The 25659-nt window shown below is 46.1% G+C and overlaps 1 protein-coding gene across 2 annotated transcripts; it reads left to right on the forward strand.

The window, feature by feature from the left end:
- The first annotated feature begins 1814 nt into the window (after window positions 1-1814).
- On the forward strand, window positions 1815-25178 carry PTPA (protein phosphatase 2 phosphatase activator). 2 transcript variants are annotated; one of them, XM_081897936.1, is made up of 10 exons: window positions 1815-1964; window positions 5233-5336; window positions 6901-6987; window positions 9111-9236; window positions 10601-10718; window positions 14945-15044; window positions 15378-15502; window positions 16118-16218; window positions 22189-22296; window positions 22421-25178. In XM_081897936.1, the coding sequence occupies exons 1-10, from the start codon at window positions 1940-1942 to the stop codon at window positions 22493-22495; spliced, it is 969 nt and encodes a 322-aa protein (XP_081754062.1). In that variant the 5' UTR covers window positions 1815-1939; the 3' UTR covers window positions 22496-25178. The 2 variants fall into 2 exon arrangements, with proteins under 2 accessions (XP_081754062.1, XP_081754063.1); XM_081897937.1 differs by lacking the exon at window positions 1815-1964 and adding an exon at window positions 1982-2112.
- The last annotated feature ends 481 nt before the right edge of the window (window positions 25179-25659 follow it).

Here is a 25659-nt window from a genome sequence, read left to right on the forward strand (position 1 = left end):
AAAATCTTACAGAAAGTGCCCCTGAACTGCCACATCACTATCATCATCATCATCATCATTTTACAAATCACTTCACGGTCTGAGGCCATCAAACCAATGTGCAACAAACTAAAAATTCTACAAACTATTAATACCATTTCAACAAACTGTAAAAACAAGGAGCTGTCCCCAGTGCTAGTCCTACTCAGATTGAAATGAATGAATGTAGCTTACTCAGGTGCATTAATTTCAGAGGGTTTACTCGGTGTAGAACTTAGCTGAATAAAACCTGATAGAAGAGGCCTGCTGGATCTAGTCCAGCATCATGTTTTCACAATGGCTACCCACAGATGTGAATCATGAGTAACGAGGAGGTGTTTTGCATGGGTGTTTTAGCAGGCAAGGTAGTTTTCCTTGGGGGGGGGGGGAGGGTCAGAGAGATAAGCAGCAGGGCACTGGTTTTGTGCTGCAGGAGTTGAGGATGTGAAATTATTTGAGGTGACCAATGAGGTACCCTCCAGATGTAGTTGAGTTACAATTCCCATCATCCCCTGCTGGCCATGCAAACAGAGTCTGAGGGGACTTGGGAGTTCCAGCAATTTCTGGCTTTCTCCTCTTATACTGTTGTCCTTGAATCCAACAGTACCAGTTAGCTGCTGGATCAGGCCAGTTGCCCACCATAAGTTCTTAAATTTTGTTTGCTACCTTTATCATCTTTTTCCAGGAATCACAAGTGGCAAAACCTGCTATAGCACTCAAATCCAGCTCACAGATTCCAAAGAGGCATTTGATTGGCCCCTAGGATGTTGGACTAGATGGGATCCTTTGGGTATGATGCAGCATGGCTTTTATGTGGTGTAGTGGTTAGAGGGTTGAGGTGACCCAGGTTTGAAATCTCAGCTAACTGTGAAGCTCATGAGGTGATCTTGGTCCAGCCACTGGCTTTCAGTTTAGCCTACCTTACGGGGCGGGGGGCTGTGATAATAAAATGAAAGCAGAGACAACTAAGCTGCATAGCTACAAGTTCCTCAGAGAAAAGATGGTATGAATGCCACATTTTCCCACTTGAAAATCCACTTGAGAACTCAGAAGCGGCATTCAAAGCGAACCCAGAAGTTATCTCTACAGACAATGAGCTGCCATATCTAATTTTCATAAGTCTATGCTTACCTTAACGCTCCCTCTGTAGGAGACCTCAGAGAGAGAAAGAAAACAGAATGACACACTATCTGAACTTCCGGCCAAAATGGAAAGCCAGTCTAGATCACGATCCTTTATGGGCTCAGTAGCATCGTTCTGCTTAGTATTATCTCTATGATACAAGACCTTCTATATGTTGCCTTGGAAGTTAGAGTCGGGTAGGGGGCGGGGGGGGGGAATCTCAGCTTATTGTCAAACCAGAAGTATGTTCTATACCATTTTTATTTATCTAGATTCCAGGGGCGGGAAGAAGCTAAATTGCCCTTCCTCAAGATGGATGCACAAGGGCGCGGAAGTAGGGCAGAGAAGTGTTCGATGTAGAGATATAAATCTAGAGGGACACATGTAGAGGGACACATGTAGAGGGACACTATGTCTGTAGTAATGTCTGTAGTTTAAAAATAATGAAAACTGTTATAAATTCTAAATGGTTACTCTTAACTTAACTGTTTTTACTGGAAATTTCATTGTTTTATTCTTTTAATAAACCGCTTTGAGGTTGCGTTCTTTTTTTAGCAATCAAACGGTATACAAACCCTCCGTCTCTCTGATGCTTGGGGAACTTGTAATCCAACCCTGTGTAGGTCGCGGTGCCCTTTATCAAGATGGCAGCGTCAGGTTCACTCCGCCCGCCCCCGCCCCTGCCCAGCCCGCCCTCACAGCGACGGCCCCGATGCCCGTATCCGAGATGGCGAAGCGGCGGTTATTTTCCAGTGTCAGGTGGTGAGAGGTGAAAGGCGGCGGCAGCGGCTCGAGGAAGATGGCAGAAAGCGAATGGCAGCCAGGTAAGGAAGAGAGCCACCCAGCCTCAGCCCCACCTTGGAGAGTGGCCTACCTTTCAGGGTTGTTGTAACTCCTTTCCGTGTCACGGGGACTTGCTCGCGAGGAGGGTTGCTGTGGGGCTACTCAGGACCGGCTCACCCATGAGGCAACGTGAGGCGACCGGATGCACCAGAGCAGCAGATCCCCATGTCGATCTTTCTCTCTCCCCCCTTGCTTCTTCTCTTGCCCCTTCCCTGGTGCCATTTTGGGGTCTGACTCAGGTGGCAAAATATTGGGGCTACTCAGGGTAAGCCGAATTGTTGTTGTTGTTGTTCTCAGGGTGAGCCTGAGCTGCTGCTGCTACATTCTATCCATGAGAAGTGGGTGTTGGCACCCTATAACTGGAACCAAGCCATGAGCTCCCCTAACCCAACTGCTTCCAGGGTATGTCCCCAAAGCGAGAGAATGGGCATTAAAATGGCAAGTGCAGATACAGTATACGTAGTGTTGCATGGCGGGGCAAAATGCCATAAATAAACCCTAATGTCACACATGCTGCGTAATGAGGTTTGTCCAGGAAAGAGATCGCAAAGATGTAGTGAGGAGCTCAGTGGTGATGTGGACCCAGGGGTGGGGCACCTGTGAATAGCTGGGGGGTGGGGTGGGGCGAATGGTAAATTCCATGCTCAGGATTGTTAGAAAAGGTGCTGAAAATAAAACTGCTAAGATCATGATGCCATTATGTAAATGTAATGCATTGCCACATTTGGGATGCTATGCACAGTTCTGCTCACTTCACCTAAAGAAATGAAAATGTGGAGCTGGAAAAGATTTGGAAAAGGGCCAGTGAAATTATCCAGGGGGTGAGGAAAGGTTGCAACGTTTGGGACTTTAAGGGGAAAGGTGAGGAAGAGGCAGCTTGACAGAAGTTTATAAAATGAGGAACGGCATGGAGAAAGTGAAGAGAGAAAAGTTTTCTCCCCTATTCTGAACATTAGAACTCATGGGCATACAGTGCAGCTAAATGTTGGAAGATTTAGGCAGAATTTAAAAAGTCCTTCACACAGCACATAGTTAGAAACCCTTCCTGTGGTTTCTTTCAAATAGTACTCTGAAGCATTACCGTCTCCAAGCATGTCTTGCCAAATGTGGAGGCAGAACTAGCCATTGATAGCCTTCTCCACCATGAATGTGTCCAATCTTTTTTTAAAGCCACCCAAGTTGGTTGTCATCATTGGCTCTTGTGGGAGAGAGTTCCATAGATTAGCAATGTGCTGCATTTAGAAGTGCTTCCTTTTATCTGTCCTGAATCTTCCAGTATTCAGCTTCATGGGGTGTCCATGCAGTCTAGTCCTGTAAGAGAATGAGAAAAACTTTTCTCTATCCACTTTCTTCATGCCATGTATAATTTCATTGAGTGCTTCTGCCTGGCTGGGATGGGTCCCTTGAACTCTGATAATGGCCCTTGCTTGCCCAAATGGATGGAAGAGATATACATGTGCAGAAACTAATCACTTATATGACAGTAGAATTTACATTTGTTGCCCTACCCACTTTGGCCTGTGGCTCCACCCACCACTGGCAGGCAGACCCTGGGAGGTTGTCCAGACGGGAATGCAGTCTTCAAGTTGAAAAGGGTTCCCTAGTTTTTTCACCTAAACTTCAGGGTTGTTGTAAAGTTTCTTGGAAGAAAGCGGGATGTAAATATGGGCAACAATACTCCACTGGTAACCAACTGCAGATTTTCATTTAGCAATGTTGGGTTTAGAGTATCAGGGACCAGGTTCCGTCCGCCCTACAGCCAGGAAGGTCATCAGGTGACCTTGGGCCAGCATATCTCTCCCTTAGACCACAGAGGGCTTTCATGTGGCTAAAACGCAGAGAAGGCGAGAATGTGTCTGGTGGTATAAGATAAGATCCACGCGCCGGACGCGATTATTTTTGGCAATGAAAGATACAGACTGAATGGCTTTGATGCTTTGACACTCTGCAACCTTACTGGGAGAAAACTTAAGACATTGGCTGTCGCCTTTGTGGTTGGGGACCGAAATCCTCTCTCTGTTCCCTGCACATCTCGCCTCCCCCCTCCCCCCCCCGCTGCTTTTCTGTTCCACTTCTCCTTTCCACGATTCTTGGCTCCCTTGCGGCAATGTGACTACATTCACCTTGTTTTGCTGGAACAGGAATGTAGAGCAGAGCCATTCATCCTTGAGAGCCCTCAACTTTAGAAAGGGAGCCTCCCTCTGTGCAGGAGCGGGAGGGGATCAGGGCACTTTTGACAAGGCGCTGGGTGAGGGGAGTGCTTACCTGCTTCCTGGCTAATGAGGAAAAATGAACCAAACCATCTACCTAGTCTGCTGGTGGTGGGGAGGAGGCTGAGTTCCTGCTGACTTTGCAGCTTGATAATCTGCATTCTCCCCCCCCTTCCTGGCACTCATCCAAAGGCCTCCAGGGACTTTAGAGTGCTTTGCAAGCTCTAAACCTCCTTTGAAAGCCATCCGTGCCAGGGGTTTCTATCTGGGCTGCAAGTTTGCTCCACTTTTAAGGCCAAAGTGATTTGTGGAGACAGCTATCTGAAAAGCAAGGGCGTCCTGTTTGCATTTAGGCCCCTCTCCTGAGAGCGGTTGCGTTAAATTTTACTTGCATGTGCTAATTTATAGAATCTTGGAACTGCGGAGTTGAAAGGGACCCCATGGGCCTCTGCGAAGCAGGAATCAGAGCTAAAGAATCCCTGACAGATGGCCTTCCAACCTCCAATTAAGGAGACTCATTTCTTGCAATTTGAATCCACTGGTTTGGATCCTGCTCTCTGGAGCAGCAGAAAACAAGCTTGCCCTTCAGATATTTGAAAAGGACTATCAGGGAACAGTGGAACGGACTTCCTTGGAAGCTGATGGACTCTCCTTTACTGGAGATTTTAAAACAGGTTGGCTCGCTACATGTCAGGGATTCTTTAGCTGTGATTCCTGAATTGCAGGGGATTGGATTAGATGACCTTTGGGGGATCCCTTCCAATTCTCTGTTTCTGTGATGCTGTAAGGTCATCCAAGTTGGTAAGGTCATCTTTGCCTCTACTGTGGGGGTGAGTTTCACAGCTGAACACTACTGAGTGAAGTACTCTCCTTTATCTGTCCTGAATATTGGATTTTAATCATGCTCCACATAGGGAGTCAATACGAAAGGTAAGTGGATTTTAATGATGGCCTGAAAATATTTTCTTTAGAAAGGAACTCACAGTTGAGAACATAGCAACATCACAGTCCAAATGGTTTGAATTCTTTCTCCTTCCAGAATCCCCCGAGGAGGCAGCACTGCCTCCTCCCCACCGAAATTTCATGATCCCCAAGAAGGAAATCAACATGGTTCCCGACATGGGGAAGTGGAAACGCTCACAGGTACAGAATGTTTGGTATATTTCTGGGGAGGTACCATTGGCATGTGGGTTGAGCAGGAAATAGTTCCTGCTGAGGGGTCACTTTGGTATCTAGGCTGTACCACCTGAGACTGAAGTTGGGAGGGGTCTCCCATGTTAAATCAGGGGAGGGGAACCTCTGGTTGTTGAACTGCAACTCCTGTCATCCTTGGACAGTTGGCCATCCTTGCTGGGGCTGATAGGATTTGGAATCCAACAAAATTCAGAAGGCCACAGATTCACCCCCCTCTGGGTTAAATGACACTCCATGCTTTCTATGCACATAGAAAGCTAACCTGTCTGGGAGAATGGTCCCACTTAGTCTGTGGCAGGGAGCTAAAAAAGCCAGCTTTCTACTTTCAATCCTTTGCTGCTGCAGAAGACTGCTGTCTGTCAGCACAGAGTTGCTGGGAGGTTGGAGAAGAGTGGCAAAATTTCATTTTCCAACATCCTTCAATATTGTGGCAGTGGAATACTTTTAACTGACAGCAGCCTGACCCAATCAATCTGTCACATTCCTATCAATTTTGTATTCCATAAGAACATAAAGAAGAGTCCTGATGGATCAAGCCAAAGACCCATTTAGTCTTGCATCCATTAAATGTTGTTGTTGCTTATTAATCGCCTCCTATGTATGTCCCAAGGCGATGTACAAAATATAATAAAAATATAATTTAAAAACCACAGTTCTCACAGTGGCCAGTCAAATGCTTCTGGGAAGCCCACAAACAGGACCCAAGTGCAACAGCAACACTCTCCCTGGTATTCAGAGGCATCTTGGCAGTGAAGGAAGAACATAATGCCCATTGATAGCCTTATCCTCCAAAGATTTGTTAAAACTCCTGTTATAAGAACTTAAGAAGAGCCTGGTTATTGGATCAGGCCAGAAGGCACTCATGACAGTGGCCATCCTCCCTGACTGCTGGCTCTTCTCACTAGGGATGATGGGAATTTAGTCCAACAACACCTGGGAAAGTTGAGAAAGGCTGATTCAGGGGAACCCTGCCTCTGACATTGGAGGTTTAATGTAAGAACCTAAGCAGGGCTCTTTTGGATCAGGTCAGTGGCCCATACAGTCCAGCAGCCTGTTTCCATAGTGGCTGACCAGATGCCCATTATGGGACGTCTGAAAGCAGGATCTCAACACAACAGCAACTTTCCTCACTTGTGATTCCCAGCAACTGGCATTCACAGGCACCCTACTTCTAACAATTGCCATTACAGCTAATTCAATGTGATGATACTTAAAATTTGCAGTTGTTTCATGCCAAATGCTTGTACCTCATTTACTCAGTGCTGATTCTGCTGGCTATCTTGACTGCACTGGTGGAAAAGTGGGCAATCAGTCTTAAGAAACATGCCTTCTCCCTGGCATGCCTATTCCCCATGGATCTCTCTCTCCCCAGGGCGGGATAAGCAACATTGCTGGATTTTTCATGGAATGTTGTCTGGCTAATGCTCCATTCTTGCTTTCCCTCTCTCTGATATTATTATTATTATTATTATTATTATTATTATTATTATTATTATTATTATTATTAAAATAGGCTTATGCAGACTACACAGGCTTCATTCTCAAGCTGAATGAAAGCATCAAGGGCAAGAAGCTGACCTGTGAATACAAAGTCTCTGAGGTAAGCCAAAGTGTGAGCGCTCCATGCTCTTCTCTTTTCCAGTCCAGGCTAGCTCTTTTCCACCAAGCTTTTGAATGGGCTAATTTTTATTTATTTTTTGGCTGCTGTTGCTGAATTTGTATTTTATCCAATTCTATTTTTTAGTTCTGAGTTTGATTTTGGGGTTGCTTCATTTATATATTGTTTCCCAAGGCCAAAAAGTCTCCAAGCATTTGGTGCATCTAGCTCAGAACTGTCTACACTGCCTGGAAGAGGCTTCCCTAAGATTTCAGGGAGGGGATATTCCCAGCCCTACCTGGAGATGCCAATGAGGATTGAACTGATGACCTTTTGTGTGCAAATCAGATGTTCTGCTGCTGAGCAATGGCCCCTTCCCCTGAGAAATAAAGCAAAATTTTAGTCCTCATGGTTCTGAATAATGGCCTCGGTTAAAGCTTTCTTATACTGAGTAAGACCATTGGTCCAAATAGTTCAGTGTTATCTATGCTGATTGGCAGCAGCTTTCCAGGGGTTGCAGGCAGGGGGACATTCCCAGCTGTACCTGGAGATAGCGTCAAGGATTGAACCTGCAACCTTCTGCATGCAAAAAAGAAATTGTGCTGCTGGAATCAGCCTTGTACTGAGTCAGAGCGATGGTTGTCTGTATCAGTACTGTCAACACTGGCTGGCAGTGGCTCTCCAGGGTTTCAGGCAGGAGTTTCTCCTAGTCCTACCTGGAGATACCATTGAGGAATGAACCTGGGACCTTTTGCATGCAAGGACTAAGACTTAGATGTGCCTCCTTCCCTAAAAATAGAGAGTCTAGTCCTCATAGTTCTGAATAAAAGGCTGGATTAAACAAACACAGGAAGATGTTTTAACCTGAGTCGGACCACTTGTCCATATAGTTCAGGCAGAAGAAATGATGGCTCTTGGCTTGGAGATAGCATGATGCTGTCAATTTCCCCTATTACTCTCTCCTCCTGCTGCTCCTGCAATGCTTCAAGGGCTACAAAAGCTGCTGGACTTGGCACTTCCCCACGGCCTTCTGACACAGCAAAGGATCGAATTCAGGCTTGGGGGACTAGAGGATTTCTCACGCACGAGGCCTCTGGCAAAGTCAGAGGAGTTGCTCCTGCTGTTTTTGTCCTTTGTCTACTCTTAAAGGAGGAATTCCTTCCCGGAGTATGTGCTGCCCTTTGGAGCGGCAGCATCGCAAGCCCCTACCCCCCATCATTCAGGAACAGAAAATCCCCCACATCCCAAATGAACATGTTTAAAAAGTATATACAAGAGGATCTGCAGGGCATCTTCTCTTCCTGAAAAGAGTTGGTTCCTATTCACAGCACTAGCTAGCCCACCCCACTTCTTGGAACGCCATTCTGTACGCTCTTCTGAGTTTCTTTTTGTTTTTGTTTTGAAAAGAATGCTCAGCCCTCATTGTGCTAATCTTTGTGGGATGTGTGGGGGAAAGGGTTGCCTCGTTACTTGTCCTTATTTATTAATAAATAATAATAATAATGGTGTAGTTGTTGGAGTTATATAGACCAGGACCTGGGAGAGACCAGGGTTCAAATACTCCCACCTGGCCTTGAAGCTCACTGGCTGTGACCTTGAGCCAGTCACTGCCTTTCTCAGCCTGACCTACCTCACAGGGGTGTTGTGAGGATTAATTGAGGAAGGAGGGAACCATGTGTGCCACCTTGAACTTCTTGATGAAAAAAAGGTGGGATATACAGTGGTACCTTGGTTTTCGAATGTGATCCATTCCGGAAGACGGTTCAAGTTCCGAAACGTTCAAAAACCGAAAACTCAATAGCTGACAGCTAGGCCTCCGCATCTTGCACTCAGCGGAAGCCACGTGGCATGTTCAACTTCCAAGATGTGTTCGAAAACTGAAGCATTTAATTCTGGGTTTACGGCGTCCGAAAACCGAAACGTCCGACTTTTGAAACGTTTGAAAACTGAGGTACCACTGTAAATGCAATAGATGAAATAAATAAATAAGAAATAGTAAGTTCTGCCAATGATCAGCTTGGGATGTGTGCTGATGTTTTGTAACATTTGGCCTCTGGTGAGCAGGATGTGTGATGTGTTTGTGTCTGCCTTCTGCCTAAGTAGACTCCTCTCCCTTCTCTTGTCAGCCAATTGAAAAGCTGATTGATCTCCTGAACACGCTTGACAGGTGGATTGACGAGACTCCACCAGTGGACCAGCCATCTCGCTTTGGGAACAAGGCTTTTCGGACGTGGTACACCAAACTGGACCAGGTAAAGCAGTAAGTGTGTGTCTGTGTCTGTTTCTGTGGTAGTGAATGGAGTTGCCCAATTCTCTTCTAGCTTCATTTTCATAGAATTGTAGAGTTGGATTGTGGAGTGTCATATCATTGTAGTGTGTCCTATGATTCAGGTATTGCCTTAAAGCCATTTGCTTTTGCTTGGTTTCCTCTGCTCACTTTCCTGCTTGTCAACTATCCTTTTAAACTGTGGTGCCCAGAACTGGACCCAGTATTCCAGGTGTGATCTAACCAAGGCAGAATAGAGTGGTACTATGGCTTTGCTTGATCTGGATTTTGTTCACGGCCAAAGGAAATCTTTTTATTTGGCTCTTGCATTGAAGGGGAAAGGGTTCTACCTTTGGCATAGTTTGACTTGATTATTTTCCTGTGTACATAAAAGCACCTAGATACGCCTGTTCTCTTCTTCAACACCACCTGGTAGTCTGATTTGGTACTTCCTAACAAGAGCTGTACCACGTTGGCTCTGTTTTTTAATTTTTGTGTCATATAATTTATACAGTGGTACCTCGGGTTACATATGCTTCAGGTTACATACACTTCAGGTTACAGACTCTGCTAACCCCAAAATAGTACCTCGGGTTAAGAACTTTGCTTCAGGATGAGAACAGAAATCATGCTCCAGCAGCGCAGCAGCAGCAGGAGGCCCCATTAGCTAAAGTGGTGCTTCAGGTTAAGAACCATTTCAGGTTAAGAACGGACCTCCAGAACGAATTAAGTACTTAACCCGAGGTATCACTGTACACCACTTAATTTTTTAAAAAACCCCAAAGCTGTTTACAACAAGAATAAAACAATAAAATTATCAGTAAAAACAACTCTTAAAACATTAAAAAAATAAAAGCAGCAATAAGCTTGAAACGAAACCAAACACACACTTGTGTTATACATGTCTAGGTTAGGCTTGTCTAAGCACAAATGTTTTTTGCAGGTGCCAAAAGCATTCAGCGAAGGTGCTTACCTGGTGTCAATAGGCAGGGAGCTCCAAAATGTGGGCACTGCCACACTAAAATGTCTTGCAAATTGGCTCTGAGATGCATGGTGAATTTTTATCAAGGGATAGCAGCCTCTTTTCAGCAAACACAATAAAAAATATTTTGGCGCCTTTAAAAAAGGAAAAGAAAAGAGACTAGCAGATTTTTTAACTCATAAACTTCTCCCCCTTTTTGATTAACCCCTCCTAGTGGTGAAATCTCCCTAATTACATTAAAGGAGGAGCTGAAAGCTGTAAGAAAAAGGGGGTGGGGAGAGAGAAGGGCAGTGATCTGACGCTTCTCAAAGTTTGAGTGTGGGAATAGCACCTGACCAACCTAACACCCTTCCTGTTTGTTCCTTTAGGGGGCTGAGAACCTGGTGGCTACTGTGGTTCCGAGTGAGCTGTCAGACGCCATCTCCGAAGTGGCAGTGTACCTGAAGGAGTCAGTGGGCAACTCTACTCGTATTGACTATGGGACAGGTATCTGTCAGGGAATGAGCAGACTGACCTGGAAGCTTTTCCCCACCCTCCCTGCTTCAGTAAAGGGGCCTGGACCATCCCAGGTGGCCTGCTGGATGTCCTGGAAGCTGCTCTGCTGATGCCTCTGGGAAACCTGCAAGGTGGACAGGCTGTTCCCTGGCAACCAGTATTCAGCAGCAAAATGCCTCTGATTAGAGAGACACCCATCTAGCCGTCAGGGCTGATTACTGTTGTGGGGTGGTCAGCACCCATCTTTTATAGCATCCTGCTCCTAAAGGGATTTCTCTCTATTCCCAGCAAGACTCAGAGATTGGAGAGGGAGCAGCAATGGGCTCTTTGGGCTCTTTCTGCTCAGACGTGGTGTTACAAAATCTGTTTTGCTTTCAAAATAGCACCTTCTTCTGCAGGAGGAGGCTTTCTTAGATTTGCTTGACTGCTAATGTGTAATAAAAGCAACGAACATTAAAATGTCTGCTGATCTTCAAAATGCCCACGAGCAGGGCAAGCAGATTTGGTGTGCCAGTTAAATGTTTAAAAAACCCCACCTCCAGGCAGGTCTGTTGTCTAGTCGGTTGCAAAACTGCTGTTGGTCACGAGGTGGTGCTATTGTATTGCTGTTAAAAGTGAAGATTATTCAATGGCGGTTCTCACTTTGTATGGCAAGCCTGCTGTTTTTCCTTTTGAGGTTGATAGTTATAAAGGTTGTTGATTTCTTTCCTCTTTTTTTATTGAATTTTATTGAAAAATTTCAGTGGACAAAAAAGGTGAAAGAAATGAAACAAAAACAAAAAGGTGCTTGAAACTGTAATACAATACGATACATAAGTATATAAGTAATGTTATTATTCCAATGAGTATACAATTATTAACAAGTCATTATAATTTTTATAAATGCATTCCAAATATCATTATATTTATCCACACACAATCTGCATCTTAAAAGTAGTCTATTCATATATTGCAAGAGTTGTCATATCTTCTATCCATTGATCAAAGGGGGCCATAGTATTAGCTTTCCAGTGTCTTTTGGCAAAAGTAAGGGCGCAGAGAGTTGTCCAGTTGTCAAACCCCATATCATTGGTATGTGGTGTAGGATAATATTTTAATCTGACAATTTTAATTTCCACCCCCTCCTCCAAATAGAATTTATACATCCTAATACTTACCTCCAAGGGATGCGGGTGGCGCTGTGGGTTAAACCACAGAGCCTAGGACTTGCCGATCAGAAGGTCGGCGGTTCGAATCCCCGTGACGCGGTGAGCTCCCGTTGCTCGGTCCCTGCTCCTGCCAACCTAGCAGTTCGAAAGCACGTCAAAGTGCAAGTAGATAAATAGGTACCGCTCCGGCGGGAAGGTAAACGGCGTTTCCGTGCGCTGCTCTGGTTCTCCAGAAGCGACTTAGTCATGCTGGTCACATGGCCCGGAAGCTGTATGCCAGCTCCCTTGGCCAATAAAGCGAGATGAGCGCCGCAACCCCACAGTCGGCCACGACTGGACCTAGCGGTCAGGGGTCCCTTTACCTTTACCTTAATTCTTATCTCCAAAAAATCGTATGTGGATAAACCATGCATTCCTTTTTATAAACAATATCACTTGTTGTGCTCTAATTGCCAACATTGTTGTTAAAATCTTTATATAAACGTTAAATTAATGAAATTGGGTGGTAATGAGCCCATTGAGTGTGGTCTTTGTCTGGTTTTGTTATAACAGCAATATTTGCTTGATTAAACATCGTTGACAGAATTCCTCTATCAAATATCTCATCATATAATTGGCAAAGTTTTGGTGCTGAAAGATCTACATATATTTTATATTGCTCAATAGGAAATCCATCTAAGTGTTTTACCACTAGCCAACTATAAAATTGTTTTCTTGATTTCTATTTCAGATTTTGGGTTTATTAATAGTTGTTTCTGTATATCATTTAGATATGGCATTTTTTTTAAAAAAACCTGTATCTTCATTCACTATTTTCTTTGTTTGTTATATAATTCTGAATATATATATATATTTAATAATTGAATATTAATAGTGATTGAATTTTTATATACCGTATTTTTCGCCCTATAGGATGCACTTTTTCCCCTCCAAAAATGAAGGGGAAATGTGTGTGCATCCTATGGGGCGAATGCAGGCTTTCGCTGAAGCCTGGAGAGCGAGACGGGTCGGTGCGCACTGACCCCTCTCCCTCTCCAGGCTTCAGGAACCCATCCGCAAGCCTTGGGAGCCTGCGGGAGTTCCCCCCGGGCTCCCCCGGCTTGCGCAGAGCTGCCTGCACCCCGAAGCCCAGGCGCACTGAGCAGTCGCGCCGGGGCTTCGGTTAGCTCTGCTCAAGCCGCGGGAGCCCTCCCCCGGCTTGCGCAAAGCTGCCTCTTATCCCGAAGCCCCGGCGCGCAGAGATTTGCCTGCACGCTGAAGCCTGCGCGCGCTGAGCTCAGTGCGCCCAGGCCTGGCGCAGCTCTCCGCAAGGCGCGGGAGACTGCTACTGGGCTCCCGCGGCTTGCAGAGAGTTGCCTGTTCTGGGGGCTGGGGTCAGGGGAAGCTCGGGCTTCCCCCGCCCCAGCCCCGTGCCTGGGGGGGAAATAAATTTTTTCCCCTTTATTCCCCCCCCCCAAAATTGGTGCGCCTTATGGGACGGTGCGTCCTATAGGGCAAAAAATTGAATTTTTATATAATTTTTCTATTGACTTTTTCTATCTTTGGATATATAATGTAGTTCCTAAAAACTCCAACAAGTTCAGAAATCCTGCAAATACTAAGCTGATCCGTTAAATTCAGTTCTGTTAGACAGAGTATGCACATAGTTCCCAGATTGGGAATAAGCCTCAATTCTGTCAACAGAAAGAATTTTTTTAAAGTGCTTGCATGAATGAAACAAAACCTTATAGATAGCATTTTATTTTTTGTTAAAAAACAAATTGCAAAAAAGAAAGTAAATAAAATGAAGAACCGCACCAGAAATAGCAATGAAAAAAAGAAAAGAAGAAGAAAAAATAAACAAAGATACAAGAGAAAAAGCAAAAAAAATGACCTGCTTGACTCAAGTTTGTGACATCCCTTGATTCTTACAATGAAATTACAGGTCACTTTTGAGAATATAATAATATTAATAAAGAGAAGAAAGGGGCTGAGCCATCTTAAAATATTTTACAGAATAGAAAGGAAAAATGCCTAAGCACTTAATTCATGACAAAATATGCTTCAGTATATGCTTTCCTGCTTCCTACATTTCTGCCCTTGGCGATTGAAAGGGCCTAGCAGGCTGTTTACCTAGATCCATGCCTCACTTCCCCCATACGTGACATCATGTGTGTGGCAGGTGGGCTGGAGAAAGCAGGACTGAGCTTTCCTGTGCATTAGCTGACATGCACAGGGTTCAGTCTTGCTTGGGGAGCTTCTCTCCACCTCCCCAACTTTACCAGGTTAGGCAGGGCAACCTGCCATCGTTATTGTGCCAGATGATTGACTGGTGGGTGAGATAAAGATTTGGCCTCCCAGGACAAAAACACTCACTTCCCCATCTTAAACAATGTTGCTTATATGCTTGTACTCATCCTGTGTTTCCCAGCTCTCCAGATTAGATTGGAAGCTCCTTCAGGCATAGAATTGTCTCTCCCCCACCTTAGTGTGTGTGAAACTTGGTGTAGCCCCACATTCATAGGTGTCTCTCTGCATAAATGGTTGAGAAATGCTGCCTCCTTCACTACAGATCCTCTCAGGTGCTGAGGTCGGCAGAGGGGGCTGTCAGGGAGGGGCTTCTCTGTGGTGGTCCCTAAGCTGCAGCACTCGTTCCCTACAGAGGTATGCCTAGCATCTTCATTGCACAGCTTACAGGAAATGCTGAAGACACACCACTTTATCCTGGTCTTTTGATACTTGAGATCTTTAAGCAGAGGCTTGACAACCATATGTCAGGAGTGCTCTGATGGTGTTTCCTGCTTGGCAGGGGGTTGGGCTCGATGGCCCTTGTGGTCTCTTCCAACTCTATGATTCTAGGTGTATTTTTTTAGGACCCACCTTATTTCTGTGATTGTAAATTGTTTTAAACTGTTTTTTAATATTGTGTTTTAATGCTGTCATCCACTCTGGGACTTTAGGGTGAAGGGTGGGCAATAAATAAATAAAGCTAGCCATGTTAACATGTAGCCCTCCTAAGCATCAGGCAAGTGCAGAGTGTTTTCGTCCCTTGTCCTGAAAATTGTTCCCCTTCCTGTCCTTTCATCTCAGGTCATGAAGCAGCGTTTGCCGCCTTCCTCTGCTGCCTTTGCAAAATTGGAGTTCTCCGGGTGGATGACCAGCTGGCCATTGTCTTCAAAGTGTTCAACAGGTGAAGTTGGTGTGTGTGTGAAAGAGAGAGAGAGAGAGAGGGAGGGAGGGAGGGAGAGAGAAAGGGCTAAAAATTGACCCTGTGGTATCTGAAAGTGGGTTTTTAATAATGGCTCAGCCCAGCAGAGGACGAAGCCTCTGCTACAGTCTTGCATGAGAGGGATGGGGCGAGGGGAGAGAAGAATAAGTAATCACTCTCACCACATTATGGTCAAGAGGGCAGTGAGAGGCTCAAAGGCTTTGTAGGCAAGGCCTCATGAGAGCACCTTAGAGAGGCTTCCCTGGGGACTAGTCATTTATTTAATAGTATTTAACAATCCCCCTCTTCCTCCAGGTATTTGGAAGTCATGCGGAAGCTGCAGAAGACCTATAGAATGGAACCGGCTGGGAGCCAAGGAGTCTGGGGCTTGGATGACTTCCAGTTCCTTCCCTTCATATGGGGCAGCTCACAACTGATAGGTAACCAGGGAAAGCTTCCCCACTGCCAACTCCATCAGCTCCCCAACCAGGGCTTATTCCATTAAAAAAAAAGAAAAAAAATAATTTTTCAATCAGGCACGCTAAGGCAAATGGCACCCTCCTTTTCCACATTTCCTCCACTGCCTTGCATGGGAAGTAATGGTCAAAATGATCTCTCCGTTACCTTGCATGGGGGTCCTCAAACTGTCTGGTGGGAGAAGCAGCTCCCCCCTCGCCCTTTGCCAGGGACCCTTAGAATGCTAGCCTGTTGATACATCTTCTCTTCTGTGAAATTTGTTCCATTGTGGCGAAGGGGTTGAGGGATGGGCCTAATTTCTCCCTTTCCTTTGCTATTTGTAACTCTGATCAAAGCTCACAGTACTGCCAACCTCAAATATTACCCGTGCTCCCTGTTAACGAGTGATCAAAAGTGCCCATTTTGTTGCTGGTTAAGAGAGGACCCTGCTTCTGTTGCGTAAGAAGTGATGATGGGCTTTTACCTAGAACAATTCTCTAACCCCCAATTTGCCACACTAAGCTGGGGGGATGGGTGGTCCCGATAAGCCTTCGGCATCTAAATGGAAACTGCCCTGAAACATAATGCTTCCTTCTCAGATCACCCAAACCTGGAACCTCGACATTTTGTGGATGAGAAAGTGGTGAATGAAAATCATAAAGACTTCATGTTTCTTGAGTGCATCCTATTCATTACAGAGGTGAGACTGAGTCCCACCCCCAGTCTTTGCTACTGAATCATTTTATGAGATTTTTCAAAGATGCATGTGCTTTTGTAGATTCCTGCATTGGAGGGGGTTGAACTCAATAACCCTTGGGGATTCCTTCCAACTGTGCAGTTTTATGATTCTATGCCAGATCATACCTGGGCTCCTTCCCTCCACTTCCTAACCCTCCTATCTGCGCTTTGTGAGATCTCCTTTCCAACATTCTTATGGGCAAAGTTCCAACAGTATCAACCTCAAAGCACATTAGCAAAAGAGAGAAGCCCAAAGAGAGAATTCAGGAAGCTGAGAGAGAGAGAGGAAAGTAGAAGCAAAGGATAGGAATGTACCCCTGCCAATAGCATGAGCTTCTTCGACATCTTGGCCACTGTAAGAACAGAATCCTGGACTAGATGGGTCTTTGGCCTGATCCCTTATGCTTCCTGGCGCCCGGTGGGTACCTAGTTCTTTAAGGTGTCTGAAAGGAATTGAAACTGCTGACATGCTAATGTTATGGTACAAATTACAGTGCAACAGTATTTGGAATAGTGTGTAGAGTTCTGGCCATCAGCCTCAAAAGAAACATCCTTTTAACAAAGGGCTATAGCTCAATTATCTTTCTCCTTGGTGGGCATTGCCCTTTTGCCTTTTCCTGCGCTAGGCCACTAGATGCCGCCAGAGTACTATCTTTGGTGTCTGCCAGCATTGAGAGCCCTCTATCGGCATCTAGTGGATGAGCATGATCATTGCAACACCAACAAAAAAATACGGAAGGAATTTTATTTACATGTTCTACCCATAGAGAGGAAACAACCCTCTAGTTTCTGCTTCCAAACTTCATTGATCAATAAGCACACTCAGCTGATTGGTTGAGCCCCCTCAAGTTACAGTTGTCATACCAAAGCAATCATTTGGGAGGAAATATGACTATTGCCCCAATCTCTTGTTTCCCTAAACAGGGCACTGTTCTGATGTCAGCCACTTGCCATGAGTTTGGACCTAGACATCCTGGTGGTGCTGTCTGGGTATTGCTGGACTCGTAACTCCAGTCATCCATGGCCATTGGCCATGCTGGCTGGCGGTAGGGGTGGTGGGAGCACTGGTGAGAGAAGCGCTGCCAGCCTGGGGAAGGCTGGGTTGGTTGTTGGATTTTTTTTTTTATTTTTCGAAACTTCCCCCATGCCTCTAGGTATCTTCAAATGCTAGAACAGCACCCCTTTCAAATCACACCCCTTGTTCCCCTGGGGTTGGGGAACATAAGAAGAGCCTGATGGCCCACCTAGTCCGGCATCCTGCTTTCACAGTGGCAAGCCAGAAGCCCACTAGTGGCAGCCCAGAAGCAGAACCCAGGGCCAAGAGCACTCTCCCCTTCCTGTGATTCACAGCAACTGGTATTCAGAAGCATTGCTGCCTTCAACCACGAGGGCAAAGCATAGCTGTCATGGTTAATAGCCATCAAATAGCCCTCTCCTCCTCCATGAATTTGTCCAGTCATCTTTTAAAGCCATCTAAGTTGGCAACCATCATTGCCTCCTGTGGGAGCTAGTTCCGCAGTTAAACTCTGTGCTGTGTGAAGAAATCCTTTCTTTTGTCTGTCCTGAACCTTCTAGCATTCATCATCATTGGATTCTTGCGACTTCTACTGTTACGAGGGAGGGTGAAGGCGACGGAGCAGATCCAAGAGCAGGAAAAGCAAATGTTGGATTGACTATTTGCAAGTTCTGCCCGAGTTGGCGTTCTTTTAAAAAAATCCCAGAGAAGGGCAGGGCAGCCCTTTTCCCTATTTCACTGCCTCCCAAATTTGGAGGGTTTTTTTGGGGGGGGCAAGGGAGGCTGGGCTCTGGTTTCAGCTGGTAAGGAAGCAAATGACAGGAAGGTGCTGTGTTGAGCTTGCCCCCCTTTCCCTCCCTCCCCGCCAATACCTCCCTCCTCATTTTTTTTTAACCGACAGAGGAACCTTTTACAAAAGGCTTATTCTCTCGGGAACGGAGAGGCAGGAACGCAGCGTCTGTGAGTAATTTCCTGCTCAATATGGCTGCCCTGACTCACTCCGTTCCCCTGGGGTCACTGCGGGTCTGTGGCGCTCCCGCTCTCTCGCTCTCTCCCCCTCCCTCTCCCCCCCCCCACTCTGCTTGCCTACTTTTCTTCTCTCCCTTTGTGGCTAGAATGAGCCACAGGGTTCTCTGCGTGTGTGTTTGTGTATGTGTGTTAGTTTTTTCCTCCTCCCTATTCCCTCCCCCTTTTCCTACTTCCAAACAATAGCAAAAGGGCTTCAGTGAGAGCAGATGTTGGTTTGGAAAAGCTGTGCCCGCCTGGGTGGGGTGTTGTTTGTGTTCTAGTTCTTTGGGGCGCACAAGAGTCTGGTCCTTGCAAGCCAACCTGTTTTTCTTCATTTTTTTCAAGAGGCAATATCCATTTTGAATGCCACCAGCAATCGGCTTGAAATTTTAAAGCCTCGAGGGCCCAGGATGTTGGTGGTCAGGAGGGGACCAGCTTTCTTTGCACTACACAGACAGGGTGGTGATTGTTACCAAAAAACCCCAATGTGAAGCCCACAAACAGGACCTAGCACAAGAGGAGCTCTCCTCTCCTGCAGTTTCCAGCAGCTGGGTATTTAGAAGTACTTCGGCCTCCATCTGTGGAAGCAGAGTGTAGCCACTATGGCTGGTAGCCATTGATAGCCCTCTCCTCCTCCATCAATTTGTCCAATCCTCTTTTAAAGCTAACCAAGTTGGTGGTTGGTGGTCATCACAGTTCAAATGCCAGCATTTCCAAGATGGGCTAGGCAGGTCACCTGCCTGGAGACCCAGCTTAGGCAAAAATGAGCTATACAGACCAATGGTCCTGGCTTGGTATGGATAGGATAGGATAGGATAGGATAGGAGGATCATCTATTCCAACCTCCTGCAGTGCAGGGCTATGCAGCTGTCCCTTATGCAAGGCTGATAACCTTGGTGTTATCAGCACCACATTCTAACCAACTGAGCTTCTTTTTCCCTAAGTTCAGGGACTTCCCCCAAAGCAGATGACCTGTGAACTGTGGTGTGGAAAGTAGGAGAAACCGCTGTTGCAACTTCAGCATTTTCCCAAGTTCTTGAAGATTAGGAGCTTGCAACAGTAAAGGTTTGCCCCAGTGCAAAGGCATGCTCTTTTACTTTCCTTGATTTTCCCCATCCCACCTCCTCTCTTCGGAAAATGCCATGGCTGCAGTAAAAGGCATAATGCCCCTGAATGGCCATAGCTCAGTGATTAAAAGACCTGCTTTGCATGCAGAAAGTTCCAAATTTAACCCTCACAGGCACCTGCAGGTAGGGCCAGGAGAGAGACCTTGTCTGAAACCCTGTGCCAGCCAGTGAAAATGGTCCTGAGCTAGATGAGACCTAGTGGTCTTGCTTCCTGTGGACGGCGCTGCACTGTGCTGTCTCTTCAAAGAAGGAAACTTAGTACAGTCGTACCTTGGAAGTTGAACAGAATCTGTTCTGGAAATCAGTTGGACTTCCAAACTGTTCAGAAACCAAAGCGTGGCTTCTGATTGGCTGCAGGAAACTCCTTCAGCCAATCGGAGGTCATGGAAGCCCTGTCAGACGTCCGGCTTCCAAAAATAGTTCACAAACTGGAACAGTCACTTTTGGGTTTGTGGCATTTGGGAGCCAAAACATTTGAGAACTAAGCTGTTCGAAAACCAAGGTGCGACTGTATTTTAACCCACTGAGGGCTGAGCTCTTGACTGCTATCATGAGGAATTCCAGCCAACATTTTTGTTCTGGGAACTCAGGCACACAAGCCTGTCCTTCTGTATGCAAGGGGGAAGTTTCCTGGGAAAATTTTGGGCTATCTTATTTTTTCTGGCGCTCATGTACGCTGACAGGAAGTGGAACTTAACATCCATTGCAGCTGTTGGGGGAGGACAGAGGATATTCTTTTTGTGGCTTCCTTTCTTTTTCCTTTTTACCCAGAGTGCTTCAGTGCTGAGGTCACCAGATTCTAAACATATGACTGAGCTCTTTCTCTCCCTCCACTCCCAAACATCCCTGTGTGCTCATGAACACTCACCCACCCACATCTTCCTATATACATAAAACGGTAAGGCTATTGCCATGTAGCCCCCATTGGAAGGTTTGTAGTGCCTCATCACAATCCTGGATTTGCAGGAAGGAACAACTCAACAGGCCACAAAAGTGAGCTTGCATGGGATGAGAAAGAAAAGCTTTTCTTTAGGAATTCTTTAGCTGTGATTCCTGCATTGCAGGGGGTTGACATAGATGCCCATTTGGGCCCTTTATAGTTCTATATTTGAGTGGTTAATTTGGAGGGAATGGCCAAGGACTTGGCGAGCAGAGGAACCGCTAGTATATATCTATATGTATAGACAGGTGAACACACAGACACACACTGTGGGATACTTTTTCACTTGTACAAACCTACCTGTAACAACAAACCGTTTGGGCTTCCTGCACTGGAAAAGTAAGTTCAGAAATGCAGTCTCATCCCCTCCTGCTTTTAGGGGATAGCCGTGACTGTTTTGGCAGTTTTGGATTTTGGAAGGGGGAGGGGGAGGGGGAGGAAGTGAGGTTTTTTTCTTCTTCAAAACACCCCTGCATTGTCAAAAGTTCCTTATTTTCCCAAGTTCCTTTTTTTGGCCTTGTGGTTGATGACGTCACTGAATCTTCCCACAAGACGTTTAGCTCCATTCCCCCTGCCTTCCCTTGAGAGTAAGTTGCATTCTCTGGGTGTGCCCAGAATCTATTTCTCTCTTCCGCCCCCACTCCCACTCCAGTCCAAACTGAGTTCCCCCCACCCTTGTTTTCCCCTAACCTTATCTGTGGGTTATCTTGGTCTCTAGAAACTGCTGTATTTTTTAAAATAATACTTTATTGACTTATACCTCACTCTTCCATTAAAACAACAACCCACTAACAATCAAAGCAAAACGTCTGTCAAACCAACAATTGGTTGTTGTTGCCGTTGTTGCCCAGAACATTAAACAGACACACAATTTAAAAACAAAGCAAAAGCATCCTAAAGCGGATCAAAACATTGCAATCAAAACTAAAACGTTGTTAAAAACATTAAGTTCAGCAACAATGTTTTTAAAATATATGAGTAGCAGAAAACCATCTAGGGTGGTGGTTTGATGACAAGAGAGTGAAAGGACGGCTAAAGGAGGATAAGGAGATTGTGGCAGCGATGCTTTTGAATCTCAGTTGCCGGCAGGCACAGGAGGGGAGAGTGCTCTTGTGCTCAGATCCTGCTTGTGGCATCTGGTTGGCAACTGTGAGAACAGATGCTGGACTAGATGGGTCAGCAGGACTCTTTTGATGTTCTTAAAACATTCTAAAAGCAATTATGAATTAAAGAAAAAATCCATCCAATGATACTGGGATTGTCAGGAGCAGTCTTTTTCAGCCATCAGACGCCTGGGTAAACAGGAATGTTTAAAAAGCTCTCTTGAAAGCAGAGGGAGACAGGATGCAGCTTGTTAGGGAAGGCATTTTGCAGTGGGAGAGCCAACACCAAAAAGGCCCCATCAAAGGTCAGCATCAGGTTTTGCTTCCATTCTGCGTAGTAAATTTAGGTGGCTATAAACGATGGTGATAAATAAGGAGAATAGAACAATTGAATCATAGTGTAGCGTTTGGGTCCCTTCACTGCAGGGAGTAGGACTAGAGTCATGATGCCTGGAATAAGGAGGAGGATGCCTTTGTGCACATGTCAGGAGGAGGAACAGCAGATTCCAGTACTGGAGCCATGCTAGAGGGGAATGGTGTAAGCACCAGAGCTGCCCTGCCCTTGTATTTCTGCAGAGCAGATTTCATTGGCCTGGATGATGGCATCCAGTGGGAATTAAGGAGTGCAGATCAAGTAGCTGTGTGGTTAAGGACATTGGGGACATCCTGTCCAGTGGTGGTCTGGAACGGGGTGTGCCAGTGCCTTGTGGTGATGGCTTGTCTCTGTCTTGTCTTCCAGATGAAGACAGGCCCATTTGCTGAGCACTCCAACCAGCTGTGGAACATTAGCGCTGTCCCTTCATGGGCGAAGGTCAACCAAGGCCTCATTCGCATGTACAAAGCAGAGGTAAGGTCAAAGCAGAGGGAGGTGGGCCTGGAGCAAAACCTCTCTCCAGCTCAAGTTGTGGGTGGGTGGGTGGGTGGGTGTTGAAAGAGGCCCCAGCCAAATGTTCTCTTTGTCTTCTTCCCAGTGCCTGGAGAAGTTCCCTGTGATCCAGCACTTCAAGTTCGGCAGCCTCCTCTCCATTCAGCCTGTTGCATCTTAAGGAGGTTTTGGAGGGTATTCTTTCCCCCATTTCTGGAAAAAAGAGAGGGGGTCAGAAAACACTGGAGAGAGGAGAGTGAAGGGCCAGAGCTCTGCCCATTCAGCCCCACCCCCGGCCCTCAGGCAATGCAGTCCATTCATTTCCACGGATTATTTTTTTCCAACTTTTGGGGATGTGGGACAAACCACCAGGAAGATTTTCTGACTCTCTTAAAGACCCCTCCCCCTGCATTTTGAAGAAGGGAAAACCCGCCTTGGAATGTGATCCCATGACTTTTAACACTGGACCACAACAGTATGTGCCCTCTCTTTCGCTCTCCCTCCCCCTGCACAGGACTATCCTTTGCGCCCATTGCTTTTGTTCTATTTTATATCTATATTTTTAAAAGCTTGCTGTATTTCAGTCTAGGGAATCCAGTCTGATATCATCCTGAGGGGCTCCACATTTCCTATCTGAGGCCTCCCTAAATGTTTTTATTCCTGGTTGCAAAAGTATAAGAGGGCATCTGTGTTCTCCCCTCCCACCCCCCACCCCCCGTCATCTTAGTTATGGGTCCTGTCTACATCATCAAAACCTGTCTCTAACCTACTTGAGCTGTGACTTGGCTCCTCCGCAGAGAAACTAGGGGCTAGTAGTTTAGGGAGGAAATGGGGTGCTCTCCCTCCCATTTCCAGTACTGTTGCCAAACTAAATGTGTTATGCTTTTGGAGAGAGGCAGGACCATCAGTTCAGCTTCAAGCTGGTTCAGATGCAACCCATTTCATGATCCCCTTGGAAGCAACATGTTGTCAAGTGCTCCCTCCCTCAGGTTCCTCGCAAACAGGTTCACAGAACATTTTTGCAGGCACCAACTAAAAAAAACTACCCTCCATTCACATACAAAGAGGGTTTGTCTGTCGGGGGGGGGGGGTTGCTGCAAAGCTTTTGGGTGATCTTTGCAATAAAAAATAAAAATTCAGAGAGGTGTTCAAGAACGTGGCTGTATGCTCCCCTTGCAAGGTCTGCTGGGCTGCTTCAGAAAGACCTGGGCTTTACTTCATTCAACCCAGGCAGCACTCAGGGCTTTTTGCTACACTTGGCAGGGCTCTTAACAATTTGGTTGAGTGCTGCCTGGATCCTGTACAGCCTTAAGTCCTACACCATGCAAAGTTTTGTGCAGGTGATAATTAATTTTGGCTTGTATTTTTTACAGAGGGTTGCTTGAGAGCTCCTTTTCCTAGGAGCTAGTGGAAGAACTGAGAGCCAAAGGTTTGCTAGGCTGAGCAAAACTGGTTTGAGCTCACTGGGAACTGTCCCAACTCTAAACTAGGCAAAAGACCTTGCTGTGCCCTGCCTTGGTGTTAATTCTTTGCTTCTTTCAACCACAGGATCACCCTTCCCCACTGCTAATTACTAAATTCTGATGGTAGGTTATTTTTTATTTTGCTCGTTGGAGATAGCCTTTAAAAATAATTTTCAGCACTGCCAAAAATTGCCTTTATTGACCCCTTTTTCAATGGCTGGACTTCTTTTGGCTGGCGGGTTCATGAGTGTGGACCTTTGGGTGTTCAGAGGTGGCTCCACCTTGGCTGAACACTACCTCTGCTCTAGACCTTGTTCTAATCTCGGCACTTGACTGGTTCCAAGGGAATGGAGCATTTTGAAGGTCTCCCTTATTTCTTTTCTTTTGGAGGCTTGTGTGCAAGTTCATGTTTAAACAGACCCCAAAAAAGGAGGGTTCAGACACTTTGTGTGGACTGCACACACTACTCGTATCCTGCTGTGAGTTTGCAGCCTCTTTAACTCTTGGTGTGGAGCTTTGTGAGAGAGATGTGCAACCCTTCATACGTTGTTTTACTCCCAACTTCCATCAGCACCAGCTGCGAGTCCTAACAACATTGGGAGGACTAACAACATTGGGAGGGTCCCGCCCCTGATCTAAGTGGTAGGCATGAGAGGGAAGGTGCATAAATGCAGGGGTTGCACCCCCCCTCCCATTTGCATATCCTACGTGCAACCAGCACAAAATCATTATATGTGTAATAGCTGGAGATGAGCTTTCTTTTGACCCATCCAGTTAAAAACCACACCCCTTTTCCACATTTAACCCTCCACACACTTAGTTGGAGATAGACAACTTAAAGAAGTTTGGAGTTGGCTTGAGAGAGAGTGGTTTCACATTTCAGGGACTGAAGCATTAATGTTTCGTTTTGCTCTTGCCTCTGGGTGAAACAGGCTTGGCAGGTTTTGGAACTAAAAGCTTGGCAAACCTGTTTATCTAAGATGTGTCTGCCAGGGCAGCGGGCTCCCTTGGCCAGCTTGCAAATTGGAACAGGATACCTCCCTGTTAATGTATACACACCATCCTTTGAGAAGGCCTAATTTTGGCACTCATTGAATGCACTAACCATTAGTGGTGTAACAGCTGCCTCCTCTTTCGTCTTCTGCAAAAACCTGGGTCCTTCATTGTAGCTCAACTCCTCCCATGGACCACCCACCCTCCTGTTCCTTGGACATAGTTTCTGTCGCCTCTGCTGACTGTTGCAAACACCCCCCACCCAAGAAGCGCATGTAACTCCCCTTGGCCTAGAATCACCACCTGACAAGGCTCTCTGTGCATGGCACTCTTTCCTGACTCCTCTGGTTTCCTCTAGCATTGTGGTTTGAATTAAAAAGAAGAAAAAGTTTCATGTTTTGCATCTAATGGCTGTCGTGGTTTGTTCGGCGTGAGGGGTTGGTACAGTCGTATGGAAGGGGATGGGGCAGAATTTTTTTTCTGGCAGCACTGAAAGCCCTGGGTTCAATCCCTGACATTTGGACCAGCCCAAGACATTCTGCTGCTTGAGGCAAAACACAAAATGCTGCTCCCCTGTCACTGCCTCCTTCTCTGCCCCCATTGCTGCTACTAGTGCCTCATCCTCTGTTGCCACCTGAAGCAACTGGAGGTGGCCTCAGGAAGCCTTGGTGCATTGAAGGGGGTGGTGATGAGTTACAAGTAAAGGAGGCATCAAGTACTGCGCTCCTTGGGAGCCCAGATCTGCTGCTCCTCCCAAATGCAATTGCCTTACTCTGGATAGAGGGGTGGGTTGGCCCTGCATGACATCTCTAGGTAGGTTTGGGTGACACCCCTGACCCTGAAATCCTGGAGAGCTGCTGCCAGCATGTGTAGACAGTACTGAGCTAGA

The sequence above is a fragment of the Podarcis melisellensis genome (genome assembly GCF_964234715.1).
Source record: "Podarcis melisellensis genome assembly, chromosome: Z".
NCBI lineage: Eukaryota > Metazoa > Chordata > Lepidosauria > Squamata > Lacertidae > Podarcis > Podarcis melisellensis.

What these genes read in the sequence shown, in the direction of transcription:
- PTPA (XM_081897936.1), top strand. Translation starts at nt 1,940, where the DNA reads ATGGCAGAAAGCGAATGGCAGCCAG. An exon ending in GGTACACCAAACTGGACCAG is followed by an intron (nt 9,237 to 10,600) that starts GTAAAGCAGTAA and finishes TTGTTCCTTTAG; the next exon opens with GGGGCTGAGAACCTGGTGGC. An exon ending in TCGTATTGACTATGGGACAG is followed by an intron (nt 10,719 to 14,944) that starts GTATCTGTCAGG and finishes CTTTCATCTCAG; the next exon opens with GTCATGAAGCAGCGTTTGCC.